Below are 19,117 nucleotides of genomic sequence, written 5' to 3' on the forward strand. Positions count from 1 at the left end.
AAGGTTATCAAGCCTAGACTGAAGTCTAAGTTACACATGCTGGACTAACCCTGAACATTCTTACATTTAAAAGTTTGCCATTTGGGGGGCTTCCTTGGTGGCTCGATGGTAAAACAAACAAACAAACAAAAAAAAACCTGTCTGCCAATGCAGGGGACACAGGTTCGATCCCTGGTCTGGGAAAACCCCACATATCATGGAGCAGCTAAGTCCATGCACCACAACCACTGAGCCCACGTGCCACAGCTACTGAAGCCCACATGCCTAGAGCCTGTGCGCCACAACAGAAGCCACCGCAATGAGAAGCCCACGCGTAGGAACTACAGAGTAACCCCTGATCTCTGCAGGTAGAGAAAGCCCACCCACAAGCAGCAATGAAGACCCACCCAGCCATAAATTATAAATAAATGAATAAATTCTTTTTTAAAAGTTTGCCATTTTCAAAAAACAACCAATGAAAAAAATTGTGTGTGTGTGCACACACAGTATGCAATGTCCTATCTATAAAAGTCTCGCATATAATGTGCAAAGTCGTGCTCAATAGAACCAGCATTTCTAGTGGACTAGCGATAATTTTCACCAACTCCTTCATTTACAGAAGAAAGAACTTGAAGTCCAGAAAGGTTTACTGCATTTGAAAAGATTTGCCAAACACAAAATAAAATGGGCCATGTCCCAAACCACAGAGAAGCTACAGACCAACTCTCCCATAACTGATACCACTGTAGAGTATAATTCTCCCCATAAAGAAACACGAAGCCCCAACCACAATGATTATTTCTGGCAACATTACTGCTGCAAAACCTACAACAATGAGAGGATTTATACCAGCTCTTGATGTTTATGGCAATGAAATATGATCTATAAATCTCAAATTCTCAAAAAGTAAAGAGTCTCGTCACAGGAGAAGCACAATGAGCTCCTCTGAGGCCGTCTTATAGGTCCTGAGACCCTATTCTGAGCAGAAGACCCCTCTTCTGACTGCGCCCTGCTGAGGGGGAGGGCAAGGAGGAGGGGATTCTACCTGAGAGAAGAGCAGGGAGGGCAGCCTGAGGAAAGCCACTGTTTGAATTAGGAGTCTGTTTTTAAAGGGACAGGCAGCATTTCAGCAATCACAAAAATTAAAAATATTAGAGATCCCACATTCTCACCACCTTGACAATTTGCTTTTTATTTTCCTATTTTCTTTTTGGTCCATATTCATATATAGACATACTTTCTGAATTGTAATTTATTTCCTTTTCCCAAAACTCACTTGGAGTTCTGTCTCAAGTTTCACTTCCATACAATAGAAGGTTCATATTCAGTCCATCAGGATGCTCCCTGGTCTCTCCTCCTCTCCCACATCCTTGGTATAGACTCTCGGGGACCTGGGTCTCTGGGGAAGGGCTCCTAGCACTCAGCGTTGATCTGGCTCAAGCCCCTTCTGGCATCTGTTTACTGTAGCCTGGGGGCCTCAGCCTTCTCCTTGCAAACCTGCCTTTCTGTCCTTTCTCTTCTACTGCTTCCACATCCTGTAGGCTGATAATCATTTCTGAGCATTCCCTGGAAGCAAGGCTCAGATCCTCGTGGCTCCACATCCTGTTTGAGAGCGAATAGGGCCTGTCATGTTCTCCCTGGAATTCTACTTGAGGAGAAAGGACAGGGTCCCTGCCCTGAGTCTCACTCATTTCTCTATTTTACTTTTTTTTGGAGTATAGTTGCTTTACAATGCTGTGTTAGTTTCTACTATACAACACCGTGAATCAGCTATACATATACATATATCCCCCCTTTTATGGATTTCCTTCCCTTTTAGGTCACCACATAGCATTGAGTAGAGTTCCCCGTGCTATACATTAAGTTCTAATTATCTATTTTCTACATCGTACCAGCACTAATGGTAAAGAACCCGCCTGTCAATGCAGGAGATATAAGAGATGTGGGTTCGATCCCTGGATCAGGGAGACCCCCTGGAGGAGGGCGTGGCAACCCACTCCAATATTCTGGCCTGGAGAATCCCATGGACAGAGGAGCCTGGAGGGCTACAGTCCCTGGGGTCACAGAGAGTCAGACACGGCTGAAGTGACTTAGCCTGCCTGCATAGTATCAATACTGTATATATGTCAGTGTCAGTCTCTCAGTTCATCCTGTTGCTGTCCTTTATCCCTTGGTGTCCATACATTTGTTCTCTAGGTCTGTGCCTCTGTTTTCTGCTTTGTAAACATGATTACACCATTTTTTTCAGGTTCCACATATATGCATTAATATACAGTATTTGTTTTTCTCTTTCTGACTTACTTCACTCTATATAACAGTCTCTAGGTCCATCCACCATCCATGTCTCTACAAAGGACCCAATTTCATTCCTTTTAGTGGCTGAGTAATATTCTCTTGTATATATGTACCGCATTTTCTTTCACACTCTTATTTCTTTAAACTCCTACCTCAGCTCAAAGGATCTCTACCCAGTTCCTTAAATCTAAGAAGCTGATATCTTTGTGCCCTTACTCCTTTGTGAGAGCGTCATCCTAGAGCAAGGCCTCCTTCAAATCTCCAGCTGCTGAGGGGGGAAGTAAACACATCTAAGGAGAAAATCATAATGGTTAATAGAATCAGTCTGCCACATCTGTGATTGTCTTGTGATTGCAGCTTTGCATTAGGGCCATCACTGTAGCCTACCAGAAGTACTTTGCTAGGAAGCGATCACAGGGGTCGTTTTGTGGCTGTAAGAAGTTATATCCATGAGTGGCTATAACATAATTTAGTTAATCATCTCCCCATTATTGGACATTTATTTCCAATTTCTAGCTATCATACGTAACACTGCTGTGAGAGTGAGTTTTGAAAGAAAAATTTATTTTAACAAAAAGCCTGAGAATGCAATTTTATCAAATTGTTCTGAACTTAAGTGGATAAAGCGATTACCTGCATGATGACCTGGTCCCCACTAGCTCTTCTTTTGCTTTTAAAATCATAAATAATTCTGCACAGTAGGGGCTCAGGTTCTTGCCCTACACCAACGGCTGTCATTTCACCACCTCAACGTTGTGAGGATGTTTCAGAAGAGGTCAGAATTCTTAGCAGTCAGGAACCATTGTTTTCTAAGGACTGGATCAAGAAGGGAGCCTGGACATGCTTGCACATAAAATTTTCTCTTCATTGACTTAAACTTAGAAACAGTTTTATAGTTTAAAATTCCAGAGCCCTTTGTTTTTTATGGCAGTGAAAATCTAAGTCATTTCTGCTAATTTCCTGAACACAATTTAAAAATTTCAGCATTAAGGAGATTTTAAAACTGCTACATTGAAAAAAGAAAAAGAGCAAAGACATTGATATAGAACTAACAGAGTCCCAAGAACAAGCAAATGTGAGTAGTCCGATTTCTACAAACTGACGCTTCAAGAATGTTTTGTCTAAAGATAGGAGATTTTTATAGGACATTTCCAAATGTCTACATTTGGAAGTCATCTTTGCTGTTAAAAAAACACAAGGATACAAGGGAACCATCTTTTACAAACAGAATAACAAATACTTGGTATTCAAGACCAAAAATACTACTTCTGAGATTCTCTAATCAATGTGAAAGACAGCTTATGTGCGTCAGCACACATAGCAAAATAGGTATTTTGGAATTTTGGCAGAGCAAAAAATTTGAAATGATTCAGTGCCCACCAAAAGAGAACTGGTTTAACTATTATGGCATGGATTTGGAATACTGTCATTTTGTTTTTTAAAATGGGCATCCCTCTAAGTACAAATATCAAAGAATTTCCAGGATACATTGATAAATTCGTTTTTTAAAAATTCAGAAACATGTTTATAGTATTCTAACATTTGTGTAGAAGGAAAGAATACATATATATGTTTATAAGTTCATAGACTATTTCTGAAAGAATGTAAAAAGTAATACGAATTGCCCTTAGGGAAGGGAAATGAAGGCTAAAGACAAAGGAGTGAAAAAGAAGTTTTTTCACTGTGTAATCTTCCACTTCTGAAGACTTGTTCTGTGAGCATATGTTATCCATTCAAAAATGTAATTTATTTGGTGATTCCTCAAAAAGCTAAACAGAGAATAACTATGTGACTCAGTAACACCATTCCTGGGTATATGAAATAAATGAAAACAGGGACTCAAATATTATAAGCCCACATTCCCTGCTGAGCACTGAAGAATTGATGCTTTCAAATTGCAATGCTGGAGAAGACTCTCAAGAGTCCCTTGGACAGCAAGGAGATCAAACTAGTTAATCTCCTAAGGAAAAACAATCCTGAATGTTCCCTGGAAGGACTGATGCTTAAGCTGAAGCTTCAGTACTTTGGCCACTTGATGTGAAAAGCTGACTCATTGATAAAGATCCAGATGCTGGGAAAGACTGAGGGCAGGAGAAGCGGGTGACAGAGGATGAGGTGGTTGTATGGCAACATCGACACAATGGACAGGAGTTTGAGCAAACTCTGGGAGATAGTGAAGGACAGGAAAGCCTGACATGCTGCAGTTCACAAAGTTGCAAAGAGTCCGACACAACTTAGCGACTGAACACCAACAATAAGAAATCCACTGCAGCATTATTCAGGATAGCCAAAAGCTGGAAATAGCACAAGTGCCCACCTACAGGTGACAAGATCAACCAAATGTGGTCTCCACATGTAACAGAATATTATTCAGCCATAAGAAGGAAGGAAATTCTGACTCATGCTACATCATGGATGAATCTTGAAAGATATTATGCTAAGTGAAATAAAATCAGCCACAAAAGGTCAAATACTGTTTGATTCCACTTAGCTGAAATATCTAGACCAGGCACAATTCTAGAGACAGAAAGTAGATTAGACGTTGCCAGAGGTTGCAGGGAGGGGAAATGGGAAGTTATTGCAAAATTATCAGAGTTTCTATCTGGGCTCATGAAAAACTTTCGCAAGTAGAGATCATGATGGTTGCACAAGATGTGAAAGTAACTGATAATGCTGAATGGTACACTTCAAATTGGTTAACATGGTAAATTTATGTTACATATATTTTACCACTGGCTTCCCTAGTGGCTCAGACAGTGAAGAATCTGCCTGCAGTGCAGGAGACATGGGTTCGATCCCTGGGTTGGGAAGATCCTGTGGAGAAGGAAATGACAACCCACTCCAGTATTCTTGCCTGGAAAATTCCATGGACAGAGGAGTCTGGTGGGCTAGAGTCCATGGGGTCCCAAAGAGTCAGACACGACTGACTGACTAATACTTATGTTTTACCACAATAAAAAAATTCAACTAAGACGTAATCTAATTTAAAGAAAAATATCCTGTTGAACCTCTTGTCTATCAGAGGTATTCCAGAAGCAAGCTTTCTTCCAACCAGACCCCATCCTCTCAAAGCAAATAGTACCAGGTGCATGCTTTGTGCAAAGTTCTCTGTTGGGCACTGCCCAAAATAGAAAGCTAAGTGGACATACGTCCTCTGTTTCAAAAGGGCTTATCACATATCCTAGCCAGCAGACGTACCTGTCACTGTTGTGTAAAGCAAAGAAGGTGCTGAGTAGGCATGCCAGCCACGTGCAGCAGGAATGTGGAGGCAGAAGCAAGTCAGTTCTGACTGGCATATCCAGGATGGCCTGGCGCGAAGAGCCGGTCATCGGTCCTGCAAGAGGAAGAGGGGTCCTGCGAGGAGAAGGACATCCAGGCTCGGGGGCAGTTAGGTTCGCTGACCTGCTTTAGCGCGGGTGAAACTCTGAACAGAGGGCAGTGGTGTCCCGTCCCTGGAGTGTGGGTCTCGGAGGATCAGACTAAAGGTGATTCTGTAAAGACAGTGGAGACCATGTGCCTGCGTGCTCAGTTCCCATAACCCACCAGGTTTCTCTGTCCATGAAATTTCCCAGGCAAGAATACTAGAGTGGGTTGCCGTTTCCTCCTCCAAAGACGTATGTAACTGGCTGTGATTAATGATAAACACCATTGCCCTCAGACCAGCTTGTTGAGGCGAGATAGTGTCAATTTTCAAGTGTAAAATTCATTTGGACTTTTAAATACTGTGGCTCAGATAGTAAAGTGTCTGCCTACAATGCAGGAGACCTGGATTCTATCCCTGGGTTGGGAAGATCCTCTGGAGAAGGAAATGGCACCCACTCCAGTACTCTTGCCTGGAAAATCCCATGGATGGAGGAGCGTGGTAGGCTACAGCCCATGGGGTCGCAGAGTCAGACAGGACTAAGCAACTTCACTTGGTGGGACAGTAGCTTCGGTATTCTTTCTGTTCTTCCCATTTTCTAGCTTAATATCTAGGAATGTGAGCTTCTTACCCTTATCTGACAGAGACCTTTTAACACTTTATATTTAAAAAAAAAAATTGCCAACTCAAACTGTGTTTGCCATCTAGTGATTAATTCATGCCATTACAGTACCCTAGCTCAGATTTCCTCATTTCTAGGCTCTGCAGTTAAGCTCAAAGGCGTCCAGACTCTGTCCTGTTGGCTGTGGCTTCTGCCTCGAGCCACGCTTTCCCTAAGTCTTCATATGGTAAGCTGACATCACAGACCTCAGTAATGAAGTCTGACCCCTCTGAGAGTAGTAATAATATTCACCCAAAAGAAATATGTAGCAGGTTTTTTTTTTTTTAATGTAGTAGTTTAAAAGAAAATGCACTTGAAGGATTATGTATTATGAAAAGTTTAGGTAGATTCCGATTTGAAAATTAACCTGCAGCAGCGTCTTTGTGTGAATGTAGACTTCTCAGATAAATGGGTGAGATTCTGACCGTAGTGGATTCCATGGCCACCTCCAGACTTGCCCTTCTTCCTGTGTGTCTTCCAGAGATAAGGACAGTAACAGTCTCGCCTCCAAAGAGGCAGTATCTATTTGAACATAGTTCTCCAAATTTCCGACTTTCTGAACACAGATCAAAGTAAGGACCCACGCTTTCTTCTTCTAAACATTTGTTACATCCTTGAGTTAGCAAAAGCAGCTCAAAGGCTTTTCTTTCAAAGGCTGTTGTTAATCAGTTGGGAGAGTGAACCAAGAAATATTTTGTATATGCAGGAGATTTAAAACTCAACATCAGTTACTTAAAATTCTTGATGGGCCCAGGGTAATATTTTGCATTTGAAGCAGAGTTTTCAGGGATGAATCAGAGCTTCTGAACGATGATTTCTGCACTAGAAAATATCCTGGGTCCAATATCTTGCTTTTCCCCTGAGATTTAGGCTGTGGGAACTCATTTACTCAGTGATTGCTAACTGAATGGCTACTGTCCGCAGGAAATGGTTAGGATGATATCTTTTCAAAACTTTATTGTAACCTCTTCAGCTTCCATGGGATCCATGCAAGGCCTTCTTACAAGGAATTTTGTCCTAGGAAGGATTGTGCTGTAGAGAGATAGTGGATAGAGTTCCCACTTGACTGCCAAGGGCAGCTTATTTTTCAGGTTGTTACGAATGGTTAGCCTGATCGCTGCTTCTGGCTTCCAGTCTAGCAACATGCCCTTCTCTGCCAAAGCCTGGAGCGTGATAGAGGGTGTTGTGGGAAGCCATTCACTCAGTCTCCAAAACCATGTGCACTGCTTGGCTGTCATTTTTAACTGTTACTGTGTCTTTTTTTTTTTGTTTGTTTTTCTGTGATGAAACTCTCTACGTCTGACTTTTGCAGGGAAAGCCAGAGATACCGGGTGTATGTTGTGATACCACTTCTGCCAGGTTTTGAAGGAGACATTTCAACCGGTGGAGGAAATGCTCTACAGGCAATAATGCACTTCAACTACAGGTGCCAAAGTTCTGAAATCCTCTGTTTTCAGCTTTCAGTCAGTCATGCATGTAAACTGGCCAGAGGCATGGAAATGTTTTTCTACATCTACTCAGTGGAGCGTTGAACAGATGGACACATTTCTTTGTTTTGCATTTGAATCTTGGTCTGTTCACTAGTTGATAAAACTCAAATAAGCCTAAAATCTTACATGGTAGGCCTAGGACACTTGGTAAGTATAAAAGAACTAAAATATTAGTCTCTCTCTTATACTAATTGCCTATCACATATGTGTATATATACATATATATATAGAGAGAGAGAGACAGAGAAAGTAGAGAGTGCTTATCTCCATTTATGAGATATATATACACAATATATATACAAATATACAAATACTAATATTTTAGTTATTTGTTGTTTTAGTCGCTAAGTTGTGTTTGACTCTTTTGTAACCCCATGAACGATAGCCCTCCAGGCTCCTCTGTCCATGGGATTTCCCAGGCAAGAATACTGGAGGAAATACATTTCCTGCTCGTAGTGATCTTCCCGACCCAGGGATCAAACCTGTATGTCCTGCACTGGCAGGTGGATTCTTTACCATTGAGCTACCAGGGATTTAGTACATATTAATATATATTATAAATGGAGATAAGGACTTTATATACATATAACATTCTTTATATATAATTGTTATCTTCAAGCCATAAATAGTTATTGAGCTTTCCATATTCCTTGCAGTAAGTAGATAAAAGAGAAAAATTAAATGCTTACAGTGACATGATTTGCACATGATGGTTTATGAGTATTTTAGGCTGCAATCCTTCAACAAGGTTGGTAATAATAGTCTCTGCCTGTAAATGAAGCATGAAGGTTCTTTCCTGTCTCCTGGAATTTTAATTCTGTTTTCCCTGCTATCTCATTGTTAGAATTTTAGGGAGAATGCTAAGTCCTGTTCTCAATATTCTGAAAAGCAGAGTGTCCATATTCACTCAAAAAGGCCCACGAGGCTTCAGCTTTGGCCAGGAGATGATGAAGAAAGGACTGAGAGGTCCTAGCCGGTAGGCAGTACAGAGAGGTGGTGCAGAAAGTGATGGAAACCAACCCCCCACCGCCTTCCTGCCTGGCCTTCTTTCTGGGTCACTTAGCTGAGAAGAGTGACCTAGTAATGAGTAAATGCAGCAGCCCTGGCGTAAATCCAGCTCCCAGTTACAAACCCTGTGGCGTGAGACACAAAAGTGCCTACTCAGGGTCATATGTCCAAGCAGGGACTAGCACTTGGATATTTTCTTTTAATATCCCGTTTTTTAGAACCATTTGTAGTTTCCCACCTTTCTAATCAAATTCTTTTGTGGGGAAGGGACAGATAAGGTCTTGTCCCAAACCCTCAGTGTGTGAAGCAGATAAGGATTCAGGGCCTTGGTCAGATTGGAGGTGGGGGCTTCGATGTGCTCTGGCTTGTGTCCTCCTCCCTAGAGGCACCCCTTTCAGGATCTAAGGCCTTCCAGTGGTTTGAGTGTACCACTGTGGTGGAAACCTTTTTTTTAACCCTCTTGTTTCTTTCTGACTTTTTAAGCATGTATCTTTCTGTCTGCCAGGGTTTCAAGTAAAGATGTTTTGTTTCTTCTGGGGTAATTTTGCCCGGTGACAGTATGAGAAAGCATTCCCTGTGCTTTGGTCCATACAGTTGAAGATTTGCCCACTTCTCATATTATCTGATTTATAACATGACAAACAAAGCTTTTGAAGTATTTAAGGCACTGACATAATGTTTGATTTGGTTTTATCCACTTCATTTGCCATGCTAATATTATTTTTGGAATTGTAATTACTTTCTATGACTGTTTTCTTGGGTTTGAACCAGCTGAATGAAATAACATGTTTGGCTTTTGTTCAGCAACCGAAACTATAACCTTTTATTATGCAAAAACATCTCTATTTGCTGGCATCATCTTTAATAATATCAGCATTTCCTAGGCATAAGTGTAGTTTTAATTACTTTCATAGAGCAAGCAGATGGAGCATAGAATTTTTTGCTTTGTCAGTCTAATTCATCGTCTATTATCAGAGTCTTGAGAAACAAAACCATTAGTAGAGTCAGCTATTCGAGACTATACTTTTCACTTTTAAAGGGTTTTCTTTACGGAGAGAGCTCAGGTACAGTAGTTTCTTTAATTCCAAAGGAACTAACGCCACCTTTTCTAAGAGGGAAAACTCATTCATAATCCATCTTTTTAAAATAACATCTCTTTCTGGGCTTCCCTGCTGGCTCAGATGTAAAGAATCTGCCTGCCAATGCAAGAGACTCAGGTTCGATTCCTGGGTTGGGAAGACCCCCTGGAGAAGAGACTATCTACCAACTCCAGTATTCTTGCCTGGAAAATTCCAGAAGAGCCTGGTGGGCTATAGTCCATGGTGTCACAAAGAGTCAAACACCACTGTGTGACTAACACTTTCACTTTCTGAAATCTAATATCAATTTTGTAACTTTTCCATTTATCCACCTCAAAACAACTTGTCCCATCAGTAACAGAAGTGACACTCATATTTTTTTCTTTTAAAAAGGCTATGTAGCATCTTCTCATAAAAGCACTTCCTCTGTTTTTACTTGGATTCAGTTCAGTTCAGTTCAGTCACTCAGTCATGTCCGATTCTTTGTGACCCCATGAATCGAAGCACACCAGGCCTCCCTGTCCATCACCAACTCCCGGAGTTTACTCAGACTCATGTCCATCGAATCGGTGATGCCATCCAGCCACCTCATCCTCTGTCGTCCCCTTCTCCTCCTGCCCCCAATCGCTCCCAGCATCAGAGTCTTTTCCAATGAGTCAACTCTTCACATGAGATAGCCAGAGTATTGGAGTTTTAGCTTTAACATCAGTGCTTCCAATGAACACCCAGGACTGATCTCCTTCAGAATGGACTGGTTGGATCTCTTTGCAGTCCAAGGGACTATCAAGAGTCTTCTCCAACACCACAGTTTAAAAGCGTCAATTCTTTGGCACTCAGCTTTCTTCACAGTCCAACTCTCACATCCATACATGACTACTGGAAAAACCATAGCCTCGACTAGACGGACCTTTGTTGGTAAAGTAATATCTCTGCTTTTCAATATACTGTCTAGGTTGGTCATAACTTTCCTTCCAAGGAGTAAGCATCTTTTAATTTCCTGGCTCCAATCACCATCTGCAGTGATTTTGGAGCCCCCCAAAATAAAGTCTGACACTGTTTCCATTGTTTCCCCATCTATTTGCCATGAAGTAATGGGACCAGATGCCATGATCTTCATTTTCTGAATGTTGAGCTTTAAGCCAACTTTTTCACTCTCCTCTTTCACTTTCATCAAGAGGCTTTTTAGTTCCTCTTCACTTTCTGCCATAACGGTGGTGTCATCTGCATGTCTGAGGTTATTGATATTTCTCCCGGCAATCTTGATTCCAGCTTGTGCTTCTTCCAGCCCAGTGTTTCTCATGATGTACTCTGCATATAAGTTAAATAAGCAGGATTACTGCAATTGGGATTGATTCCTTTGAAATCTGTTTAATTGTTTCTTTCCTTTATATGTTTTCAGAACCATGTGCAGAGGAGAAAATTCCATCCTTGGACAATTAAAAGCAGAGAGTGAGTAACTGCTTTTCTTTTCCTGCATGGTTGTTTCTTGGGACACATTGGGATTAGTGTTTTTACAGTGTGGTTATAGAACTCTTCACAAAAGATAGCCCACAAAATGCTTAGCAGAAATAAATTACTTATTTTCACTAAACTGTCTAAACAGTTGTTCAAATAAAGCCATCACAGCATGAGATGCATAGGTGATAGAAATGAGAGTATTTTTATAAATTTTTTAAAACTTTTTACACTTTTTATTTTTTTTGGCCATACCTTGCAGCCTTTGGGTTCTTAGCTCCCTAACCAGGGGTAGAATGCAAACCGTCTGTGGTGGAAAGCTGAGTTTTAACCACTGGATGGCTGAGGAAGTCCCTATTTTTACAGTTTTTATAATTTATTTTTATTTACTTATAGTAATTGTTTTTATAAGAAGTGGGATTTGTAAGGCACCTCAAAAGACCCCACGTGTATACCTATGGCTGATTCACACTGATGCATAGCAAAAACCAAGACAATATTGTAATTATACTACAATTAAAAATTAAATATAAATTTAAAAAAATGACTTCGTATGTATCTTCTCCTGTGATCCCTCACCACAGTCCTGGAAAGTAAACAGAAAGGGGTCATCTTGGCTTTAAGGATGAGTTGGTCAACAAGTATGTACATGGCCTCCTGTGTGCGTGATTGCTAAGTCGCTTCTTTGCAACCCTATGGACTGTAGCCCACCAGGCTCCTCTGTTCATGGGATTCTCCAGACAAGAATTCTGGAATGGGTACCTATTTCCTTCTCGAGGGAGTCTTCCTGACCCAGGGATTGAACCCAGGTCTCCTGTATTGCAGGCAGATTCTTTACATCTGAGCCACGAGGGAAGCCCCATGGCATAGTAGGGACACCCCCAAATCCACTCCTAAATAAAAGCAACAAAAATGCTTGCAAAAATTGTCAAAAATCAACTTCTGCAGAACTTGGGAAATTAACCAAGGGCATGTAACAATTTGTTTATTCAAGAAGGACAGCAGAATCTTGGTAAAAGCAGACAGCTTTTTAATTTGCCATGTGTCCATCCCCTTCTCCTCAGTTCCATAGAAGCCTTGAGAACCAACTCACCATCACTGAGAAAGGAAACCCATAGCCTGCCAGCTACTGGGAGGAGCCTAATAGGTTGAAACTTCCTACTTCCCACAATCCTCAGAGAATAGTCATAATTTGACCTGACAGACAGTTCGAAAGACTTTAAAATAGCTAGTTTAACTATGTTTAAAAAAACTGAAGGAAATAAATCTAAGGAACTAAAGAGAGGTATAAAAACAGTCACTCTCCAAATAGAGACCATAAAAACTAAAAATTTTTAATAATAATCAAATATAAGTTGAAATAAAATGTACATTAGAGATTCCAGTAGCATACTGGAGTACGCAGATAAATCAACAAACTTAAAGATAAATCAATTGAGATTACCCAGTCTGAGGAGCAAGAAAAAAAAAAGAATGCAGAAAAATGAATGTGGCATTTAGAATAGCCCCTGTTGTTGTTCAGTCAGAGTCGTGCTGACTGTTTGTGACCCCACGGATTGTAGCACACCAGGCTTCCCTCTCTTTCACCATCTCCTGGAGCTTGCTCAAACTCATGTCCATAGAGTCAGTAATGCCATCCAACCATGTCATCCTCTGTCACCCCCTTCTCCTGCCCCCAATCCTTCCCAGCATCAGAGTCTTATCCAATGAATCAGCTTTTCTTGAAAAAGAACAAATGGGAGGATTCACACTCTCAATTTTAGAACTTACTATAAACCTACAGTAATAAACCAGTGTGATACTGATATAAGGATAGACATGTAGGTCATAGGAGTAGAACTGAGAATATGGAAATAAACTCCTATGACTGTGAACACTTGAATTTCAACAAGGGTTTCAGGACAATTGCATGTCCTGAAATGGTGTTTGAACAACTGGATATTCACATACAAAGGGATGAAGTTGGGCCTTATACCACATACAAAAAAAATAAGTCAAAATGAATCAGGACCTAAAATGTAAAAATTCTTAGAAAAAAACATAGACAAAAATCATTCTGACATTGTATTAACATAGGTTTCTTGGCTTTACAACAAAAGTATAAAAATAGATTAAGTTGGATTTATCAGACATAAAAGCTTTTATATTCCAATGGACACTATCAAGGAACTGGGAAAAAAAAGACTGAAAAAGATGTTTACAAATCATATATCTGATAAGGGATTCATATCCTAAATACACAAAGAACATTTACAAGTCAACAATAAAGAGATAATCCAATTAAAAATGGGCCAAGAATCTAAATAGACATTTCTCTAAAGAAGATATACAAATGGCCAATAAACATATGAAAAGATACTCAACATCATTAGTCATTAGAGAAATTCAAGTAAAAATTGTAAGATACAACTTCATATCCCCTAAGATGGCTATGATTTAAGACATAAAAAAGATAATGATGAGAATATGAAGATTTTAGAATCCTCATACATTGCTGCTGGGAATTCAAAATGATGTGGACTCTTTGGAAAGCAGTTTGGTAGTTCCCCAAAAGTTAAACATAGAGCTAACATACACTCAGTTACTCAGTTGTGGCCCACTCTTTGCAACCCCATAGACTGTAGGCTTGCCAGGCTCCTGGAATTTTCCAGGCAAGAATACTGGAATGGATTGCCATTTCCTTCTGCAAGAGTTACCATATAACTTAGCAATTCTGCTCCATTGAATATACCCAAGAGAATTGAAAACATGCTCACACAAAAACAAAGGAAGGAAAATAAAACAACCAAAAGAAAACTACTACTCCTTTGTTGGAGCAGATTCCCAGTGCCAGAAATGCCAGAAAATCCTGACTCTTGTGGCCAAATATAGGCAAATATAATGGGTATGGCTTTTATTTTCAGAGTAATTAAAATACCTTAAAATTGGATAGTGGTGATGATGGTACAACTTTGTGAATATACCTTTTTTTAAAAAGACACTGAATTGCATACTTTAAAGAGGCAAATTTTATGGCCAGTGGATTTTTCAAATGATTTGGAAGCCATAAGAATAATGAATTAAGCCTTTAAGACTATATAATTTTAAACTTATCTATTTCTGTTTAGTATTCAGTGATTTTTCACAAATGGTCTCCTCAATCTAAAAATCTTGAGAAAGAACTTTGGACATAAGACATGTACATCACCAATACTAAATACTTTCAAAAGTTGAATCTAATTTTATCCAGGACATAAATTTACCAGGGGCTTCCCTGGTGGCTCAGTGGTAAAGAATCCACCTGCAGTGCAGAAGACGGAGGAGATGCGGATTTGATCCCTGGGTCAGAGAGGCACCTTGGAGGAGGGCATGGTAACCCCCTGCAGCATTCTTGCTGTGAAAACCCAGTGGACAGAGAGAGGAGCCTGGTGGGCTACAGTTCATAGCGTCACAAAGTCATACACGACAAGCAACTGAGCGCTCATGCACACAGATTTATCAGAGCATTACCCTATCTCTAGGGTAGTGGCTTAAAATGAAGTTGATAGTGAATGAGTAAGGTTCTAAAAGATCTATTGATAAGAACAAAATCAGGGGACTTCTCCAGTGGTTAAGACTCTGTGCTTCCACTGCAGGGGTGAGGGTTGATCCCCGAGCAGGGAATGAAGATCCCACATACCATATGGTGTGGCAAAAAAAAGCATGAAATTAAAAGTAGATAAAATGGATGCATCTTTAAAAAAGAAATAAAATCAGGACAGTCATTCAGTAATGACAGTGGCTAGGAAAAATGCAAAGGTGAGGTTATAGGAGAATAAAAAGTCAGAACAAGACTATTATTTAGTTTCTCAATCACAAAAATATCCTGAGCTTATTATAAAGCATTTCCTTTGACTCTGGACTTTTTTTCTTCCTTTGCCTATTCAGGGGAAAAATTGGATTTTAGCATAAGAAATAATTTCAATGTTAAGCCCTCTTACAAAACGAGTTCCAAGTACCCTGGGAACAAGTCAAAATCAGGCATCTCTGTGGGGGAAACGCTCATACTCTAAACATGGAAGAATAGATTAATTACATAATGCCCCTTTTTGAGGTGCAGTGTTGTATTGTTGGCTTTGTTTTTGTAAAAGTATAGTGGGTTTTAAATACATGAACTAACTAATCTCTAATTGGATAGAGAACTGTCATTTTCTCCTGTTTCAGTTCTTTAGAAATAACAAAACTGCTGCTACGAATATGTTAGAATTCCTGAAAAGAAAACCAGCTGTGATTAGTGTATAATTTTGTGATATGCTAATCTTCAGGGATTTAGTGTTTAACTTAAAGCATTTCTTTATCATTTTTTGTAATTGTTGTGAATTATGGCATTTTAGCAGCCAATTTAGTATAATTTAACACAAGGTCTAGAGGTATTCAATCAGGATTAGAAATGTACATATAAGAAGTGCTTGTTTAAGCAGCAAACGCCTGTAACAACTCCAAGTCCTTTCACAAAATGTCCTGATAAACTTAGAGTCTATTGTATCAGATTTCTCATCTTTCAAGCTATATCTGCACCAGCATTCACAATAGATATGTCTTGGGGGCCTATATAAAACTCCAGATTCTCAAATACCTCCATGACATGTACTTTGGAAGCCCCCATGATTATTTTCTGCCTATTGCTCTTTATTAATACCTGTCATGCTCCTGGCTTTCTCACGTTTTATTCAGAAGACACTGTTTCAGCATATTCTCACACCACAAGTTAACATCACCAACATTGTTACTCTGTTGAGTCAGTTTCCTTCACAAAATAACATACACTCAACTGTACTTTGCAGGTTCCCCGGCCCACATTCAACCAACCGCAGACTGAAAATATTTGAGGGAAAAAAAAACTAGAAAGTTCCAAAAGGCAAAACTTGAATTTGCCACAAGCAGGCAACTATTCACGTTAACACCTACATTGTATGAAGTATTGTAAATAGTCTAGAGATGATTTAAGGTGTACAAGAGGATGTGTGTACATCACATGGAAATGGTGTACGACTTTATATTAACATAAAGGACTAGAGTAGGGCAGATTTTTTCATCCTTGGGGATCCTGGAACCAGTACCCTGTGGATACTGAGGGATGACTGTACTGGCCGAAGTAATTTCTCAGTTTTCTTCTCACAAGAGTGGGTAGTCGATCTGTTCACCTCTTTTGACAGGACACAACATATCTACTTTCTAACTTGGAACCCTTATCTTCATTTTGGTCCCTGTGACTGGTATTCACCCTGAGCTTTCTTTTCAAAGGCATTTTTCATAAAGAAATAAAGATTTCTGCCACTCCATAGGAATTATTTCATAGCAAGGGTGAATGGGGAGTAGGTATGGAGTGTGGCCTGTGAGGCTTTTGATGCATGCCCATCAGCCTTTTTTCATTGGCACAAGGGTTTCAGACCCATCTTATACATTCCCATAACTAGCCAGGCAATCAACCATTTCCTCAAGGAACTTATATTTTGCTCCCCGGTTGCTCAGCTGGTAAAGAACCCACCTGCCAAAGCAGGAGATGCAACAGACAAGGGTTCAGTCCCTGGGTCAGAAAGATCTCCTGGAGAAGGAAATGACAATCTGCTGGAGTATTGTTGCATGGAAATTTCCATGGACAGAGGAGCCTTGCAGGCTACAGTCCATGAGGCTGCAAAGAGTAGGACACAACTGACTACCCAGAAACCAAATTCTGGGTGGGAGGTATGATCATTGCTGCTGGGATATTACTGCTGTAGGCTCTTTGCCTGCACATTATCTATCTGTCCATCTATCTATCATCTAATCTCCATACTGATACAATTTCAGTCCCATGCCACAGGATTCCTTCTTGCCATCTCTCTATTTTTTTAACTTCTTTATCTCACAATAAGAAACTTACTTCTATTTTCTATAATATATATATATTTCCTCAATCTTAGAATACACAGAAATTGCTAGCCCAACTACTATGAAAAATATATCTCACTAGAATCCAGTATTTGTTTATAGTTCTTTTTGTCTTTAGCCTAAGAGTATATATCATCAAGAGCTAGTGTTTTTAATTTGGTTTTAATTTGAAAAGCAGTTAGGTTCACTTGCTTTAGTTTGTATTTCATTTGGGGTTCTTTTTTCCTATATCTTTCCTGATTTTTATTTTTCTTTTTTGAGTGTATGCAATAGACTTCCCATAGTAAGAACTATACAAAAGACAGACATGCTTAGACAGGCGCCACTCCACTATACCTCCTTTCGGCTTCTTCCCACTGTCTTTCTCACCCTAATCTACTCACCCTCTACTGGTAACAAATTTTTTCAATTTCTAAGTTATTTGGGCTGTGTTTCTTTTTGTACAAATGAGCAGAAACATGTATATTTTCTTATTTCTCCAAATCTCTTTCATAAGAATAACATACCACATATTCTTTTGTGTATTTGCTCTTTTTAAATTTACGCCCCATCCTGGAAATCACTCTGAATCAGTTCATAGAGAGTTTCAATCCTTTCTGCCTCTGCACAGTCCCCTGTGTACAGATTGGCCATAGTTAATCCAGTTATTCTCTGTGTGAGCATTTAGGTTATCTTCAGTATTTTTCAATTACAATAATATAATTAGTAGCTTTGTGTACATACATTCTTATTGGTTGGAAATGCATATTTAGGGTAAGTTTCTAGAGTGGAAATGCTGGGCTGTAGATAATTTTGTTGGATATTGACAAATTCCCCTCCAAGTTTATACCAGTTTGCACTCTCAGCATCAATGCAAGAGGGAGCTTACTTCAACCGAGTCTCAACAACAGAATATATTATCTTTCTTTCTTTTTTTTTGGTCAGTCTCATAGGTTAAAAAAATGGTTTCTCAGTATAGTTTTAATTTGCATTTCTATTAATTATGAGTGAAGATGACTGTCTTTTCAAATGTATCTTTTAGTCTGTTTGACTTGTCCATGTCTTTTACCTATTTTTCTATGAAGACTTTGATCTTTTTCTCCCTTCAGTTCTTTTTAAAAGTATTTATTTGTTGTGGCTGTGCTAGGACTTCAGTGCCTTGCACGTCCTTTCTTTAGTTGCAGCGAGTGGGGTCTTCTCTTGCTGCAGAGCATGGGCTCTAGGGCTTCCGTGTTGCAGCGTGCAGTCTCAGAAGTGGCGGCTCTGGGGCTCTAGGGCGTAGGCTCAGCGGTCGTGGCACCCTGGTTTCCTTGTTCTGCAGCAGGTGGAATCTTCCTGGTACAGGGACTGAACCCGTGTCCCCTGCATTGGAAGGTAGATGCTTAACCACGGGATCACCAGGGAAGTCCTTTACCTTTTGTTTTTGCTTATTGTGTTTTGTGTCATGCAAATGAGTTTGTTTTGTTTTGTCTAGCCAACATTATTGATCTTTTCTTTTATTGCCTCTAGATAGTTATGAGCGTCCCCTACACTCAGGTTACCAGGAATTCACTCGATTTTCTTCTTAACACCTGTATGGGTTTATATGCTTACATTTTCATCTCTGATTTATTTAGAGTTTTTATGGGAGGAATGGGAGGAATGTATATAATTTTTATCTCTTTCAAATAGCTATGCAATTATACTAGCACCTTTTCTTAAAAAGCCCTTTTCCTAGAGCTACAACCTTTATCATACGCAAAATTTTCATATTTACGTGGATCTGTTTCTGGACTTTCAATTTCAGACACTGGTTTGGCTGTCTATGTACCAGTTCTGCACTGTTTTAATTATACAGACTTTATAGTATGTGTTAATATCAGATATGGGAAAGGTTATCTATAAATGGAAGAACCTCTATATATTACCTGTGAAAAAATTT

The 19,117-nt window shown here is 39.7% G+C and overlaps 1 protein-coding gene across 14 annotated transcripts in view; it reads left to right on the plus strand.

The window, feature by feature from the left end:
- Window positions 1-19,117, plus strand: part of PLD1 (phospholipase D1) — a 284,231-nt gene that overhangs the window by 187,156 nt on the left and 77,958 nt on the right. For all 14 annotated transcript variants that reach the window (XR_009595050.1, XR_009595051.1, XM_042234517.2 and 11 more), the window contains 2 exons: window positions 7,609-7,722; window positions 11,273-11,322. Coding sequence is in view for 12 of the 14 variants with exons in the window: in XM_042234517.2 (XP_042090451.1) it covers window positions 7,609-7,722; window positions 11,273-11,322 (164 nt within the window). In the remaining 2 variants the exon portion in view is untranslated. The remainder of the gene's footprint in view (window positions 1-7,608; window positions 7,723-11,272; window positions 11,323-19,117) is intronic.

This window comes from Ovis aries, chromosome 1 (genome assembly GCF_016772045.2).
Source record: "Ovis aries strain OAR_USU_Benz2616 breed Rambouillet chromosome 1, ARS-UI_Ramb_v3.0, whole genome shotgun sequence".
Taxonomy (NCBI): Eukaryota; Metazoa; Chordata; class Mammalia; order Artiodactyla; family Bovidae; genus Ovis; species Ovis aries.